The following is a 17,666-nucleotide window of genomic DNA, read 5'->3' on the forward strand; positions in this document are numbered from 1 at the left end:
TTCTGTGTCAAGAACACATTGGATAACAACGCTTGCTTCATGAAAGCAAGAAATGATGATGGAACTTTATATTCTTTACTTTGAGATTCAAGATTGCAGTCATGTCATGTACAAGGCTCTACTTTTGCGAGGATTACAGTTTCTACAGGAAATGAGCAATAAAAATTCACAAAAGAACAGAAAAGAAAAGTAAAAGAGGGCTGAAAGAAGTAAGGGGGAAAGGAATAGAGTTGAACCTTTCGTACACGAAATCACAAAAATGAAAAGAATGGTGGTAGGCCCATTCCTAATCCTTCTTCGTACATGTGATGTGATATGTACCACAAGTATATGACGAATTCGAGATCCTCCAGACACCTAATGGATAGCTACACTTCAGGCTTGTTCCTGGTTGAACTGACCGTTAATTGCTTCTTCATTCCAAGATGCATCCACAAGAGGAAGCTGATACTCATCAGGTTTGAGAGCCAAGGCAAAGTCCGGCAATGCTGGTGCTCTCTCCATAATTCTACACCCAATGCGGTTGAGATTAATTAAACTTGTAAAAACTTCCATCTGATATGAAGATGCAAATGCGTTACAACAGCCTGTACATATTCTGTATCAGTTGCTTTCTGAATTCTGGTTGGTTTCTGATACTAATAATCCGAATTATCTTCTCATTCAGCCTAATACATAATGAAAATGATGTGCAACTAAATCAGATCAGCATATTTTCTTAAGACTTACTTTTCATGAGAGTATAGATCCCTGTTGATTTGCACCTTGCTAGAAGTATCCTTAGGAATCTTTTCAGACAGATACTTCATGGTTCCCCAAAGAGGCTGGTTCCTGCTTAAAAAGATAGAAACTTATTAACGCCACATGAATTGTATTATCAGCCAACATGCTGTAGAATTCTATATTTCTGAATACCAAAAAGAAAAAGGACAAAAGAAGTTAGATGATTTAACCTTCTAACTCAGTTTGTATCCTTAGAAGGGACTTTTTCACAAGTTAAATTGATAGATATACAGTATGTAATCAGGAACTTTAAGAGAGAATGAGGGAAGGTACTTATTGATCTAAGTGTCCAACAATGTCACCCCAAATTCATGAGAGCAACCTCTGGGATTGACTTTTAGAACTGAAGGGTGATGTGAGAGCTAATGACAAAATGCAGCTAGATACAGAAAATGCAGCACGGCAGCTCATGCAGAGCTTAGTGCAGATGAGTAATTTTCCATCTTAAATGAATCGAGAAGATCTATCTGAACACCAAAATCGAGTTTTTTCTGGAAAACTGAATTGTGGGCGACGAGTAGTCACTTTCAATAGGTTTGCACTGTATGTAGTTTTGGACACTTTCATATCTATTCCCATGATTCTGGTCTCTTTGTACACTTCTCAAGTTTATATTTTATTCACAGTCAGGATTTAGCATGGTTCTGATTAACGAGTATGGAATCATAACTAGTTTAATTTCAATTTAAGAGATAGAAGGGATCAAAATATTACCTAGAGACAGGAACAGATGAATTAAAAGCTTCACATGCTTTCTTGCTCTCTTTGAGATATTCATCTGCTGCTTGCAGAGCAGCAACAGCCATTCCACGGGACTTCTCTGTATTCCCTTCATCAAGAATTAGACCATGATAGTAGTATGCTGCAGCCTGGAAGACATCAAAATCTTACATCAAACTGTGAAGGACAATTGAAGATTCCAAAACTGATGCTGAAAAGGATTGTACATTAAGTGGAAAAGTTTAGCACAGGATTGCTAGATTAAGCACATATAGGAAAGATACAAGCTGATTGTTCAAATATCCATTTCGAGGCTCTTCAAAGCCCTTAACAAGCAACTTCATCACATGATTGAGCATACTGCTGTCTGAGGAGTCAGGACAAGATTGTAAAAAATCTGACTGCTCTTAGACAATTCTTACAATATATTCCAGTAAGAATCCAAGAAAAACCTTGCTTACAAAGTACAAGCAGTAAAAATTCACATTTGTGATGTCGCCAATTCTTGTTAGAGGTTGAAATTGGACAAGGCATGAGACAGTATGAGGTACTTTCAGATGATCTCCAAGAGCGAGACAGCTATCTGAATTGTCATAGTATTTTAATGGAAACTTATTGATCTATACTGGCTGGACTATGTGGAGGCCTCTTTAAATAATCTTATTCTTTTAATAGTATTCAATATGAAACTTGACTAATTGGCACAGCCATATTATAGCGCTTCCACTCTACTACATTTATGTAACAGCCCGACAGAACTTAGGTCAGACTGGACGCATGTCCCAAATTATCAATCACTTGCGGAGGGATAAATATAGAACCAGAATCTCCACTTAAGAAAGCCCTTGGCAGACATTTTGGATTAGAGAATTAACAGAAGTTATTCAAGTAGCAAGGTTGGTGTCATACAGAAATTATGCAACTGGAAATCCCATCAGTGAACAGTGCAATTACTAGTAGATAGTTTGGTCATAATTTGGATCTTGCAAATACATTAAAAATGATGGCAATTGTTGCCAGAGAACAACAGAGCAGAAGATGTAAAGAAGATACCTTAGCTTCGATGTACTTCCAATTCAAGAATAGCCTATGCTTTTCTCCCCAACCATTTGTTAGTGGAAGGTTCTTGATGTTATCTTGGGCCTACAAAAGAACAAACAGAGTCATTCCAATGGACATTTTAGAGTAATCTAAAATGATCTCTATGTGAGCTAGAGAGGAAGCCAATTTTTTATAAGACACATATGTCTACTTGTAAAATCACTTTATGGGTAGATTAGTCAAGATCCAGAGATACTTGATACCCTTCAGCATCCAGTGGTTTGAGCATCTAAAACTCTCTTTTGCTAGACTGTAATATGATATTCACTCAAAGTTGACTTGCCTGTTTTGCTTTCTCTTATTATATTAGATATGGGGGCATCTTCCTAAGGTAATTCGCAAGTGTATAAATATAAAGTCTCTATTAAAAGGAACATTATGCATGTGCCCGGAACAGGACAAGAAAAAGCAAGAAAGTATCTAATTTCAGAATAGATTGAAAACAGTAATTATTTAGTTTCAGAGGGAGATTAAAGAAGATGAGAATAACTTCAAATAAATAGGTGAGAATGATGACACTTGTGGGCTTTCGTGAAAATAACAAATGTAATGGAGACCAACAAGAGATACTCCATAAGCTTTAGAAGACATGAGTTACTAAAGAACCCTGGAGCTATAGCGTAAGAAAAATTACAAGACTGAACAAGCAAACTCAAAAAAACAAGAACCATTAGGAAAGTCTTTGTTTGGTCAACCACAGATAGGGAGGACAACAGAATTAAGCAATACCTGCTGCCAGTATTTTACCATCTCACAAGCAAGTCTTCTTTTCACGGCTAGTGTGGCTTTGGTACTGTCAATTGCAAGCCCAAGCTGAATGTCAACACCCTGTTAAAGAGAGAAATGTCATGCCCAAAGAAAGAGCCTGCTATACCTTGAGAAAGAATCAGCAGTTAGTAATATCCAAGAACAAATAGAAATTGATGGCATAACATGCATTATTAGCAGAAGAAATGCTTTAGCTGTACAAAGCCAACTTACAAAGCATAGAACCACATACTCTCAAGGCCGTAGGAGTAGTCTGCCTGGGCCTTGTATCTCATCTAATAGTGCATATACACTACTGTAGGAGAATACATAAACCAAAGTCCTAACAGCCTAACTTTACCTCCAACACATCCAAAAGTCAATTCCGAGCAATGGATGGGGCGCAAAATTCTAGAAGAGACCTCATATTAGCATAGTGCACCCTGTAGGTCCATGCACGTATGCCGTTACACATATAGGTCTTGAAATTTTGACTAGGATGATAAGAATAGTAAATACAGATTCGGATAACCAAGAAGCCCAATTCACTTAATCCTATCACTATTAGGGGCAGTATGACCATAGCACACGCACTCAAAGAATCCCTTCATACCCAAAGTAGGCTCCTCGGGTGCTTTATTGTTGAAGTTAAAGAGAGAAATAATTTAACTAGCACGACCTGTTACAAGTATGCCAGGAAGGCAGTTGTAGGAAGTTCTAAACTGTCAAATGTATTTTACGTCAAACTCTCTTTCAAAGGATAGACTAACTATATTCCAAGGATTAAATACATTCTATTTCCTTTCGACATCCTTCAATCATTATGAAGTGTACCTCCATAGAGTCCATATCTTCAAGATCCTGGTGTAATACTTATGTAATGTAGCAAAATTCACAGAAATGTCCCGAAGGCCATAAAGACAAGTGGAAAAGCGGAAAAGACCTGAAGGACAAACTAAGCAGAAATTAAGGACGATAAAGATGCTTATAGACATCCAATAAATAATAATGTCATGTAGTGCCGCATAATTATTTTGGTATAGAAAACATTCTGACAAGTTCAGTTTTATTGTTGCAATATAGCCTTTATATATCACCTCGTAACTTTATAGGCATCCATAATTTTCTTATCAAAGATATCCAGCACTAAAACAAAATATTGTTCAGCTACACCCATCACCATAAAAAGATAAAGGGTCTATCTTCTGTCATGCGTTTCACAATGTTCTCTTAACAGATTCATCTGTGGTCTTGCATAATATTCATTTGATGCAGTGATAAATCAGGGTTTATTCTTGTAGTTTTCAACACTACTGCGATTAGAAGGAGAATATAAGACTCATCAAATGATAGGTAATTGATTATATTATTGTAGGAGGCACAGGTCCACTAAATGCATATTGAATGTGGTAAAAGAGGTGAGGACTCTTAAGACAATCTGAGAACTTGTTCTATTGGAAGTTAGTGTCCAGTCCAACTGCTAGAAAACTCGTCAATCAATGGAAGAAACCTAGGATCAGTACATTGTCTCTAATTCCAGTTGTTACAGCTCTCAAGTCCCCAAAAACTGACTATGAGAGGACTCCATGTCTTCTCATGTAGACAATTTTTTCCTTAGGTAAGTCATAGGCCTTAAGAGTAATATATACACTAGCCCATGGAATTATTAGAAGAGACAAATCTCTTCATGCATGTCATAAACTCATTTGTGGGGGTCTTGCTAACTCTCAGATGAAGTATATATCAACTCGGAGTTGGGACACTCTTTTATAGATTAGCAGTAAGCAAAACCGTACACTATCAGTTTTACATTGCCACTGGTAAGAATTCCAAACTTGGTCATTAGTTTATTTTTGCAACCATCCAATTCACATGAAATTATGACGAATATATGGGGAAGTCCACCATGTCAAGTTTGCTGTTTTTAATAATCGTTTAGTTTAGAGGTAACAAGTACAAATCCTGAGATGTTTTCATACACTTGAATACCATTAACCCGGCAATCACATTGACCTACTTTCTAACCATAAAAGCAAGATAGCTGCTAATGTAAAATGCGTAATACAGCATTTGTAATGTTACAGCTGACGTAAAGTAGTGGCAAAATGGCTGTGAACAAGATAGCGACTCAAAGAATCAATACCTGCCCTAGTGCTTGGAGGCAAAGTGCTCGTAAGACTCCTTCAGCAAGGTCTACTGGAAGATTTCTCCTTTAGAACATAAATGGTGGAAAAAAGGGGCAACTGATAGTCAATCCATGGCTCATGGAGATTATTTTGAATGGCAGAAGAGCTCTCAACAAGATACCTGAGTTCACTGGACAACTGTGGGAGAACATGTCGGACAGCACAATCAAGGTAACCAGCTGCCTTCAAGAAAACATCAATAGAGGATCGTCGACTCTCTGTGGGAAAGAATGAAATCTTAGCAGAAGCAATATTTGAAGCATACATTTGGAAAACTCTATGCATCTACCAGAGAAGTTCAAAAGCCCATTATGGAAAAGGGCAAAATATTATATGTTGGTTAGTGTTCCGCCCTATTCACATTTGCTTATGCTGTTAACACTGCATCCAGCAGATATGCCATCACTTTCTATTTTGTTTCAAGTAATTTGGTTGAAGTTTAAGCAGGGAAACGTATTCAACAACATGCAGAGTAGTATGCATATGCAGAAATTAAACTAGGTGAGACCAGTTTCTGGGGACTGTTCCGAGCAAGATATTCCTTGTGCTCTTTTTACATATTTGTATAATAACATTAAGCTACAGCTCTATGAAAAGTAATCAACCAATAAAAAGGTACAATGGTTCTGTAAAGTCTGCACCCTATCTAGCTCGTATTCAATCCTTATCTCATACAACCATTAAAGATGATGTAGAACTTACATTCAATTTTTATATAATACAAGCATTAATCTCCAGTGGCTGATACAAAAAGTTTTATAATCGATACCCATCATTAGCACCAAAGATAAAGTAAACTAGAAGGTTTGACTTCCTTATATAGCAATAAGAGTTCCAGATGGAACAACAAACATTGTAATCATGAATACTCTGGCCATATTAATAAATAAACATATTGGCAGCTTGCATGTTACGTCCTCCAATTAATATCTAATTAGTCCAGGAAACAATCAAATCTCATTCAAAGACTGAATGTTGCTTTAAGGAAACTGTACAATCCAATTGTGATTGGTTATACTATGTATTATTGGCAGATATTACTCTCACAATTGAGTAAAAAAAATCTCCAAATCTCTATAAACAGTGTCAATAGAAATGCTTGGCGCCACTTTACATAAGAATTAAGATGCACCAATGATTGTGTGCATATGTTGAGCTGTTTAAAAGTATGAAAATCTTATGAGGTTTAGACGATTAGCATGAAGGAGGATCAGATACATGTCGAAACAAATTAACAGCACAAGTTTTATAGCAATATGGTTAGCACGCCTACCTTCTGATACCTTTGGCTGATAACCATCAGTGGATGCTCTCGGAAGAAGCAACAAATTAGCTTGTGATAGTGATAGTGTTGCCATCAAGTGCAAAACAGATAATACTTCATACCAAGCACTATGCATTGTGGTTTCCTGCAGATATAAAAATGATGATTATGAGATAAAAAGAATCCGCTAATTTCCAGGAAAAGAAAGAAAGTTTTGGTTGAGAATGTGAAATCATAGGTTGACCTCTGCTTCATCCTCTTGATTGACCCAAACAAACTGTACTTTCTGTTGCAAAGGATTGCCTGCAGAACGCAAACAACTAATGCTCAGAAGTATGAACATCACAAAAAGTTTGAGAACCTTGCTTCATGTTGAACATGCTCACCATCTTTAACCAATCCCAAAAGAACTGGCAAATAGTCTTCGAGGGCCTGAAGAAGATCGCCCAGCGTTGAACCTCCTGCAGGAACAACTGGTGCAACATCAATTTCAGAGAGCATCAAAGACAAAATAACATTTAAGCCATGAAGGAGACCAACCATGTTGAGTAGCTGTCCTCCTTCTCGTTCTTGTAATTGTTGGAGCTTCTTGCCCTGCCATAACTACTATTCTGGTTCTGAGAGCAGAAAGTTGTTCCACTGAGTTTTTATTTAGGTAATCGCCTAATGACTGAGAGAAATCAACAGGCTTAGGGATCCGTAAGCCTGGAACAAACACAGCAACATCTCCAATCCTTGCTGGTCTCCCCTTGTTTCCACCCACGTCCCTGGCAGTCGATACAAGGCATCCCATTTCCTAAAAGTTCTTTAATCTGCCAGCCAAACCAACCACTATAGTTGGAACATGGGATCTTGACTACAATAGGCATGAGATTAAATGAAAAGCATGTAACGGGAATATTGTGAATGACAGATATATACATTCCAGGTACGGCTTCTTGTATATGCCACCAAAAATGTTGGTAGAATTCAGAAGCAATCACAGGAACCTTGAATCTAAGCAGAGGTAGTGCCAAAAATTCAATAAATGCAGACAACAAAAGAAGCAAGCATTTGGCAACCCACGGTTAGTAGCCAGATAATGTCAACTGTGCATTGCTTCACAGAGGAAAACGAGCTTACCAGCGTCCTAATGATCAGAACATAAATAGTTTGGTGAATTTCTCTGATACTTTCTGCATGAAAAAAATAAGAATTGAACATTTTAATGATACAATAAGGGAACACACGCCAAAAAAAGATGATATCAATGTCACAAGAAAAGCATGAGAATTGCCAAGTGTCTCGTGCTTACTTTTTGATACAAGCGTCACTTAAATGCATTGCTCACTGAACAAATTGATTCGTAATTTTGTGGATTTCCTCATAACATAAGCTTTAGATTGAAGCAACACTATGAGTAAAGGATAGCCAAATACCAGGTTGAGCAAGCAAACAAAGCACACAAGCAACCCCATAAATTTGGTTATAATAAGAACAAATCCAAAACCGCAAAGGAAAGAAAAACAAAGAAAGAAGCGTACTTGAATTATTGCTAATTAGAACCAAAATCAGTTTAGCTGAATATGAATAAAGCAGAGCCAAGTCAGAATTATGGTACCTGAAGTAAAACAGAGCTGAAATATTCCATCAACAATATACTATTCAAGGGGTACAAATAAAAAAGATTTGATCTTTTCAGTTTTTGAAACTGATTCCACTCCGGATTTTGGTCGAAAGTTTTGTGGCAATCAAGAAAACTGAAAGCAAATGAAATTGAATGGGATTGATATGCCACAGAATTCAACAACTTCAATCATTCAGAGAGATGGTGATAGAAAGAGAAAGGCGCTGCAGGAGAGGAGATATCTAGAGAGAGAAAGAGAGAGAGAGTTTGAAGTTCCAATCTTGAGATTGTTGATAAGCAGTCGCAGCAATGAGACAGAGAGCAGGGAAGGAAATGCGAAATGCGCTCACTAGTTTAACTTCTTGTTTTAATTTGCCTTCACCCAATCAGGCTGAACCAATTCTATCACAAAACAAGTATAGTAATTTGAAATTAATTATTTTTTTAAGATTATAAATTAATCATATAATAAGTATAATATATTTATTATATAATTAATTCAAATTTAATCAAATTAGGTTCAAACAAGAATTTTCCTTTAACTGGAACTTGCAAGAAAAATACAGCTTCATTATGGTAATATGATATATAGGCTAAATTACAATCTCAACCCCCAAATCAGGTCTAAACACACAAATTTTTTCAATCATATCAAAAATTATAAATACATCTTTTGAAATCATAATTATAATTACAATTATACTGTCTTACTCTCCCGTACTTAAACATAGAAGTTTAAACAAACACTCCTTAAATATATTACACTAACACCCTTGAAAAGAGGTATACCTATAATTTTACAAAAGCATAGGGTGTTTGTGTATTTGGACTTAGAATTCACTGATTTAAGTAAGAGAAAAAGGGGGAAGGAAAGTGAAAGGGCGATGGCGATGTTTTGTATAATTGGAGAGAAATAAATCAAATATTTCTCCTTATTTGGTACGAGTAAAAAAAATTGAGAAGAAAATACTAATTTTTATAATTTTATTAATTAATCCTTTCTCTTTATTTTTTATTAGAAAATAAACAAGTTAATATTACACTAAGATAATTTTTAGTACATAAAAAAATTTAGAAATCTCCTATACTATACTTGGTTGTCCAAGTACATTAAATTTTTTTAATTATTTTTATTTAATTATATAAATAAACTAAATATTGATGAATTTTGATTAATATAGACATTTATTTATTAAATAAAAAATCAAAAAATTTATATATAATTACACAAAACGTGGAGGGGATGCAGTGTTTCTTAACAATAAATGAGATATGTGGCATAAGTCTAAAATGAAAATGTGAAAGCAATAATTAAATAGTTGTGTGTGCTTGAATCATAGTTTATTTTCCTATGTAATAAAAAGAACTAAGGGTGGAGAGCTATGACAGTCTCAATCACTACTTGGAATTATTCAACATTAACAAATCTATTTCAAATCTCTCCATATTATAACTAAATAGATTTTTAAATACTGCATTAGTGCTTCATATTATTCACTAATCACTCCACTCTTTGTTTGTCTGTCTGTGGTGTGCTGTGGAGTTTTATTGGGGTGAAAAATAATTTTTATAGAGAGGAAAGCGACTTTTTCTTCTTGTCATTGACATTTATTTTATATAAAAGGGATCATTATAATATCATTATTTAATATTTGGTCTAATTACACGTAAAAATCTAAGGTTGCATTTGAGAGGATTTGAAATCCATGAATCTAATCCTTCGTAACAAATTCTTTGGACATGTTTGGATAATTTTAAATCTAAAAGATTTCAGATCCTTCAATTTTAAATTAAGTTTTGATGAATATGGATGGATTTTAAATTCCTTTCAAATGCAGTTATTTGAAATTATTTTTCCAAATTCTTCTTTCAAATCCAAATTCATCACTCCAAATACACCCTAAGTGATTTGGAGGATAATATTTAGTGTCCCTGACGATTGTTTCAATATAACAAATAGATCTCTCTATTACTCAAAATTCATCCGATTTTACTAATATTAGCAAAAAAATAAAAATTTCATATTTACTTTCAATTGACTTATTACTGACCAGGTCAAATAAGATCAATCATATGGATTTTTATTCATTTTTTTTTTTTTGTAATTTCAACAATTTCGATGAAGTTTGATTACCGAGTAGATATGTTTGTTAGATAGAAACGAAACATTCGTACTCGCACAACTGACGGGTGTAATGCACTCTCCATATATTATTGACGGAAAGGGGTTTTTTTTTTTTTAATGGTATGGTTTAATACAAGCAAGTTTTCAACTAATTTTGCATAATACATGGGGGTTTTAAGAAATTAACCCTAAAAACAAACGTCAAAATATTAGATTTAATTTTTCAAATCACACGAGATATATGTGTAATTATATTAAATTTTAAGGGACAACGAAGAAATTATCTCTATATAAAACTTAAAATATTTATATATTTTTATATGATACTTTTTTTTGGTCAATTAAAATACTTCTTTTATTAATTACATTAAAAATATGGTTAAAAAGGTCCAAACGATAAAGTTGGAGAGAAGGCAGAAAAAATAATATATTTGGAGAAAAAGCATAATGTAACATAGGATTTAAAAAAGGCAAATTCAGTAAATATTAGCGAACGAGAGATCTATTTAGACGGAAATAAATATCAAGAATAGTAAATATGATTGAATGTATATATGTTATTATACCAAATCTTAAGAGAATAATAGGTTTTTGTTATACAATAGGGGCTGAGGCTGTTTGTTTTTCTATGACTGATTGGGGAAGATTACGCGCCCACGTGAAAAGGGGTAAAATCCCATTAATTATTCCCCAAGAGAAATTTATGGGTGCTGCGATCATGGGATTATCCAATTAAGCTACAAATTAGAGCGCATAAATAAGGCAAGAAAGCCATATATCCGCACTTACTCAATTCTACCTGGGGAGGAGATCTTACATAAAGGAGCGAAGAGGCTCCTAGCCGGGTAATGTTCACTTTTTACTCTCTATACACCGAATTACTCATATCCTTCTCAGGCTAAAAAATACTGACTTGAGCGTCGGAGAGCCTTCGTCGGGAAACCTCCCGACTGGCTTAACCCGATTTCTGTGTTCTCAGGGATTGTCTCGAAGCTCGAATCGGGGATCGAAGTCACTTATCGCGACCTGACCTCGACGAGAAGTCTTTTGACAATTCATTTGGTGCCGTCTGTGGGAAACGAAATGGTTTTGGAGAACATGGAAGGCGAATCAGGCAGAAATATCCTGGGATTGGATACAACGATGGGGACAACAGATCCCATCATTCAGCTGACGAAGATGGAGCTACAGCAACTGATGGAAGAAGCCGGAAGGAAAGCTATCGTGGCATACGAACGAAGGACCACCACACCCGTTGAAAGAGGTGGTCCACGGAGGAAACTATTCGAGGAAAGAGAACCAGAAAAGACACTGGGAACGTGCAGAAAGGATCAGAACAAACGCCTACCCTCGGAGGTGGGTTCTAGTAGTCGAGAGAAGAGCCAAGTTAGGGGACCTGCGATATCGCGTGCAGAGGTCGAAAGTGTATCGAAGCAGATCGTCAAACTGGGGAGACAAATTGACGAACTAAAAAAAAGGGGAGAGATCGTATCTCAACATAGAAACTCGCCGTTCTGCAACCAGATTTTAATAGAGACTGTACCACCAAACTTCAGGATGCCAGACCTCACCAAATATGATGGAACAAAAGATCCGTTAGAACATTTAGCTGCGTTTGATATGGTGATGAACCTTTACGGACAACCAGGCCCAATTAATGCTAAATTATTTGTTACCACTCTGACAGGTAAAGCTCAGGAATGGTTCGTCACTCTACCACCAGGGAGCATCGAGTCACACGAGCAGCTCACGCAGAAATTTGCTTTCCACTTTGCTAGCAAACGGAAGCAGAAAAGATCTGCTACCCACCTATTCACCATCAGACAACAAGACAATGAAGCACTGAAAAGTTTCATGGGACGCTTCAACAATGGGACGCTAGAAGTACCTGATTTGAGAATCGACATGATGGTAAGCATCCTGATCCATGGACTGAAGAAGGGAGCATTTGCATCTGCATTAGCGCGCGACCCCCCGTCGGACATCGAGCAACTCATGAACATGGCCCAAAAGTACATAGATGAAGAAGAAATGAATGCCCTGAAGGATGGCGAATGGAGATCCGACGAAGGGAGAGGTCGCAGGATTTATGATAAGGAGGAGCGACGATCGAGGCACGAACGGAACAGAGAACAATACCAGCGTAAATACCAGAAATATACCCCCCTCAACACGACGAGGGCGAAGGCACTGCTTATGCTGGAAAGGAAAGATGTGCTCAGATGGCCGAAACCCACAAGGGCAACCCCAGCTAGAAAAAATTCACACAAGTATTGCAGATTCCACAGGGAGCGAGGCCATGATACTGACGAATGTTACCAACTCAAAGACGAAATAGAGCGTCTCATTCGCCAGGGATACTTCAAGGACCTGATAGCAAGAAATTATCAGGATGGAAATCGCAAAAGCAGATCGCGGAGCCGAGAAAGGCGAGCAGGAAACGGCATAAGTGCAGGACATAATGCTCGCGAAAACGCCCCTGTAAAAGGGGTTATTCACTCAATAGCCGGACCTGACGAAGGACACTCAAAGCGAGCAAGGAAGAAGATCGAGCGAAGGATGTCTGTGGTCACCGATCGGCAGATCATGAACGTATCACCAGAAGTAGACATTACCTTCGGGGCCCAAGACTTGAAAGAAAAGGTGGGAGACGACAACGACCCAATGGTAATCAAAATGGACATCGCCAACTTCACAGTCCATAAAGTCCTGGTAGATAATGGGAGCTCAGCAGATATTATCCTCCAAGAAGTATTGACCAAAATGGGCCTAGGTGATACCAGACTAGGCCCCGTGAGATCACCGCTGGTCGGCTTTGGAGGAGGCGAAGTGGATTCGTTGGGAACAATCGAGTTACCCGTCTCCATTGGTGACGAACCACGGAGGAGAACATTAATGGTAAAATTTCTCGTGGTTGAAACTCCTTTCGCTTATAATGTTATTTTGGGTAGACCGGGTTTAAACAGTTTCAGGGCCATCGTATCTACCTACCACCTGAGGATGAAGTTTCCCACCCCTGCCGGAATAGGAGAGGTTGCCTGCGACCAGAAAGAAGCTCGACGATGCTATAATCTATCAGTGAAGAAAGAGACGGTGGAAAGGAAAAGGAAATTTGAAGAATCACTAGTGAATAAAAACGAGGAAAGAATAACACCAATCGATGAACACAAAGAGATCGAGCTAGTACCAGGGGATGCGACGAAAACTACAAAAATAGGTTCAAAATTGGAAAGAGGACTCGAAACAATGATGATTACCTTTTTGCGCAGCAACCTTGACATGTTCGCATGGAGCCCGTCTGACTTTAAAGGAATCAACCCAGAAATCATCGTACATCGACTGAACATAAATCCCAGCGTCCGACCGGTCCAGCAGAAGAAGAGAGCATTTGGGATCGAAAAGAACCGTATCATCCAAGCAGAGGTAGATAAACTACTGGGAGCAGGGTACGTATCTGAAGTTCATTATACGGAGTGGTTATCGAATGTAGTAGTGGTACCGAAGGCATCTGGGAAATGGAGGATGTGCACTGACTTCACGGACTTGAATAAAGCATGCCCAAAAGACCCATACCCGTTGCCCAGGATAGACCAGCTGGTTGACGCAACGGCAGGATTTGAATTGTTTTCAATGATGGACGCATATCAGGGCTACCACCAAATCCGTATGGCAAAAGAGGATCGCATCAAAACGTCGTTCGTAACTGAGCAAGGTATATTTTGTTATAACGTAATGCCGTTTGGTCTAAAAAATGCAGGTGCGACATACCAAAGGCTCGTGAATAAAATGTTCGAGAAACAAATCGGGTCAACAATGGAGGTCTACGTCGACGACATGATGGTCAAAAGTCAGCGATCGGAAATGCACATGCGCGACCTCGGTACAGCTTTTGCTATAATGAGGACGTATGGAATGAAACTCAACCCCACAAAATGCACTTTTGGAGTTGGAGGAGGGAAGTTCTTAGGCTACATGGTGAGTAGTCGAGGGATCGAAGCGAACCCTGAGAAGATTGCAGCAATCCTCGGGTTAAAGTCGCCATGCTCTGTGAAAGACGTCCAGAAGTTAACTGGTAAGATCGCATCCCTCAGTAGATTTATTTCCAAATCCGCAGATAGGAATTTACCTTTCTTTAAAGTATTGAGAAAACCAAAAAATTTCGAACGGACGGATGAATGCGAACAAGCGTTCAACCAACTCAAGGATTACCTAAGAAAACCACCACTGTTGGTGAATCCCCGAGTGGGGGATACGTTGTTCTTATATCTGGTTGTATCTGAGCACGCAGTTAGTTCGGCCCTGGTAAGGGAAGAGAACAAGATCCAGAATCCAGTCTACTACGTCAGCAAGATGTTGCAAGGGGCCGAACTAAGATACAGCATGATCGAAAAGTTGGTCCTCGCGTTAGTTGTTACAGCACGAAGATTGAGGCCATATTTTCAGTCGCACAAAATCGTAGTATTGACGAACCAACCACTCAAGAACATTCTATCTCGACCAGAGGTTTCGGGTCGCTTGGTGAAATGGGCGATAGAGTTGGGGGAACACGACATTGATTACCAGGCTAGGACTTCTGAAAAAGGCCAGATCCTGGCAGATTTTGTGATCGAGATGTCAAACGAGAACCCACCGGAGAATGAATTATGGATGCTACACGTGGATGGGTCGTCGAACGCCAGTAATGGTGGTGCCGGAATTCTGATACAAGGACCCAAGGGGATAGAGATAGAAGTAGCTGCGAGATTGTCGTTCCAAGCAACTAACAATGAGGCGGAGTATGAAGCGTTGATCCTGGGATTAGAACTAGCTCACGAGGCGGGAGCGAGGAACCTGGAAGTATACACGGACTCCCAATTGGTGGCCATGCAGGTCGAAGGGCGTTATGAAGCTAAAGAGCGAACCATGGTCTTGTACCTCCAGAAAACTAAAGCGTGGATGGAGCGATTCGAGAAATGTACTGTCCAGCAGATACCGAGAGACGAAAATGACAGAGCGGACTCCCTATCAAAATTCGGAGCGTTATTGACCGGTGTAAAAAGTCGTAGTATCACAATAATGATAAAGGAGAAACCGGCCATCGTCGAAACGTTAGACATAAAGGCCGTAGAACAACCCTGTACGTGGAAAGATGAACTGATGATGTTTCTTAGCAAAGGAATTTTGCCGGAGAACCCGGTGCGTGCGAGGAATATAAAGCTGAAAGCAACAAGGTTCACTATGATCGAGTCAGAGCTCTACAAAAGAACGCACGAGGGACCACTTCTCAAATGTTTAAACCATGAGCAGGCAGAATATGTCTTGAGAGAAATTCACGAAGGCAGTTGCGGAAACCAATCTGGGGCAAGGTCGCTGGCACTGAAGGTCACCAGGCAGGGGTACTTCTGGCCGACCTTGATGAAGGATGCGAAGGCACTAGTGCAGAAATGTGAAAGCTGCCAAAAGTTTTCTTCCCGTATACACGTCCCTGCCACGCCTTTAGAACCAGTGCAGATTACATGCCCATTCGATCAGTGGGGAATCGATATATTAGGGCCCCTACCTCCCGCTAAGGCACAGAAAAAATTCATAATACTCGCGGTCGAGTATTTCTCGAAATGGGTCGAAGCCGAGGCAGTGGCTAGGATATCAGAGAAAGAGATGATTAACTTCATTTGGAAAAACATTATCTGTCGGTTTGGAATTCCTAGGATACTCATTTCGGATAACGGCACACAGTTTCAGGGTAAGGAAATCACGAATTGGTTGAAAGAGTTAAAAATCCAGCAGAATTTCACATCGGTCGGTCATCCTCAGTCTAACGGGCAAACGGAGGTGACTAACAGAACTGTCATGCAATATTTGAAAACCAGGATCAAGTCAAAAGGATCATGGGACGAAGAACTTCCAAGTGTCCTATGGGCGTACAGGACGACCCCGAGGTCGTCCACAGGTGAGACCCCTTTTTGCATGGTTTACGGTTCTGAAGCTATTATTCCTGCAGAAATCGGCGAGGAGACTCAAAGGATCGCGCAATACGACCCGGGAGAGAACGACCAGGCGAGGGTTTTCGACCTAATCACATTAGAAGAAAGAAGAAATGCAGCATACGCTAAAATACTCCACCACAAAACCCTGATGATGAGGCAGTACAACAAAAGGTTACGACCGAGAGAACTCCAGATAGGAGATTTGGTCCTTAAGAAAGTGGAAGTCTCAAAACATGTAGGAAAACTCGATCCTGAATGGGAAGGACCGTTCAAGGTAATCGAGATCCGAAGAAAGGGGTCGTATGTTCTACAAGACACCAAAGGTCGGAATCTCCCTCGACCTTGGAATATTCGAAATTTGAGGAAATTTTACGCCTGAAAAAGGCCAAGTCGCATGCAGCATGAATAAATTGTGAATGCCTGGAAAAGGCTAAATAATGTAATAGCTTAGTGCGATCGCATCAGTTACCTGAAAAAGGTTAAATAAAACCTATGATTGTAGGCATATAATCGTGTTTAATCGTCTATTTTCGACCGCACCAACTACCTGAAAAAGGTTAAATAAAACTCATGATCGCAGGGATGCGATCGAACTTAATTGTCTATTTTCGAAACCAGAATAACAAAGAGCCTGAAAAAGGCTCGCAATTGTCAAAAGCAGCATGTATTAAGACCTGAAAAAGGCCATGAGTTCCACAAATAAAGCTCGAATATGCAAAACAAAGTCTGAGATTTTACATGTTATCAATTTCATTCAATAAAACAGCGAATTCGTCCTCCCCTGGAGGGGGATCATCTTCCTCGGGAAAAGGTTGCATATTCCCATCTACGCCCGGATCTAGCTTGGACAAATCAAAATCAGGGACATATCCCCGTAAAGTTGATACCTGAGCCTTACACCGCTCGAAACCTTGTACAAGGTAATCTGCTGCTCTGATCTCTAAAGCGGTGTCGAAGGCAGGAGCTTTGAGGAAATCGCGAGCGCCCTGAATACGAGCCTCACGAAGGCGAGTCGCAAAATCATCCGAGTTCAAAAAGTCCTCGCGGCCTTCAGTTTTGCCTGTCGATCGACCAGCCGCAAAACCCGCCTCACGACCTAGCTCAGTAGCCTTCGATATTTCAGAAGCCATCTTCTCCTCTAACTCCTTAACCCGGGACTCCAGGGTCG

At 39.0% G+C, this 17,666-nt stretch overlaps 2 protein-coding genes across 10 annotated transcripts; one reads left to right on the plus strand and one right to left on the minus strand.

Annotated features, from left to right (window-relative positions):
- Window positions 1–53: 53 nt before the first annotated feature.
- LOC105168519 (uncharacterized) lies at window positions 54–8,766 on the minus strand. 9 transcript variants are annotated; one of them, XM_088883749.1, is made up of 14 exons: window positions 8,402–8,764; window positions 7,924–7,976; window positions 7,723–7,797; window positions 7,342–7,613; window positions 7,188–7,274; window positions 7,046–7,104; window positions 6,811–6,946; window positions 5,659–5,755; window positions 5,495–5,561; window positions 3,334–3,432; window positions 2,557–2,646; window positions 1,498–1,652; window positions 730–831; window positions 54–508 (listed from the first exon to the last, which is right to left on the minus strand). In XM_088883749.1, exons 4-14 carry the CDS (start codon window positions 7,592–7,594, stop codon window positions 376–378), a joined length of 1,278 nt encoding a protein of 425 aa, XP_088739875.1. In that variant the 5' UTR covers window positions 7,595–7,613; window positions 7,723–7,797; window positions 7,924–7,976; window positions 8,402–8,764; the 3' UTR covers window positions 54–375. The 9 variants fall into 9 exon arrangements, with proteins under 9 accessions (XP_088739875.1, XP_011086932.1, XP_020551870.1 ...); XM_011088630.3 differs by lacking the exon at window positions 7,723–7,797 and adding an exon at window positions 8,096–8,176; XM_020696211.2 differs by lacking the exon at window positions 7,723–7,797 and adding an exon at window positions 8,096–8,194.
- Window positions 8,767–11,615: 2,849 nt separating this feature from the next.
- Window positions 11,616–16,877, plus strand: LOC105168695 (uncharacterized). The gene has a single exon (XM_011088826.1). The coding sequence runs from the start codon at window positions 11,616–11,618 to the stop codon at window positions 16,875–16,877; it is 5,262 nt and encodes a 1,753-aa protein (XP_011087128.1).
- The last annotated feature ends 789 nt before the right edge of the window (window positions 16,878–17,666 follow it).

Source organism: Sesamum indicum, linkage group LG8 (genome assembly GCF_026168435.1).
Source record: "Sesamum indicum cultivar Baizhima isolate 11 linkage group LG8, ASM2616843v1, whole genome shotgun sequence".
Taxonomy (NCBI): domain Eukaryota; kingdom Viridiplantae; phylum Streptophyta; class Magnoliopsida; order Lamiales; family Pedaliaceae; genus Sesamum; species Sesamum indicum.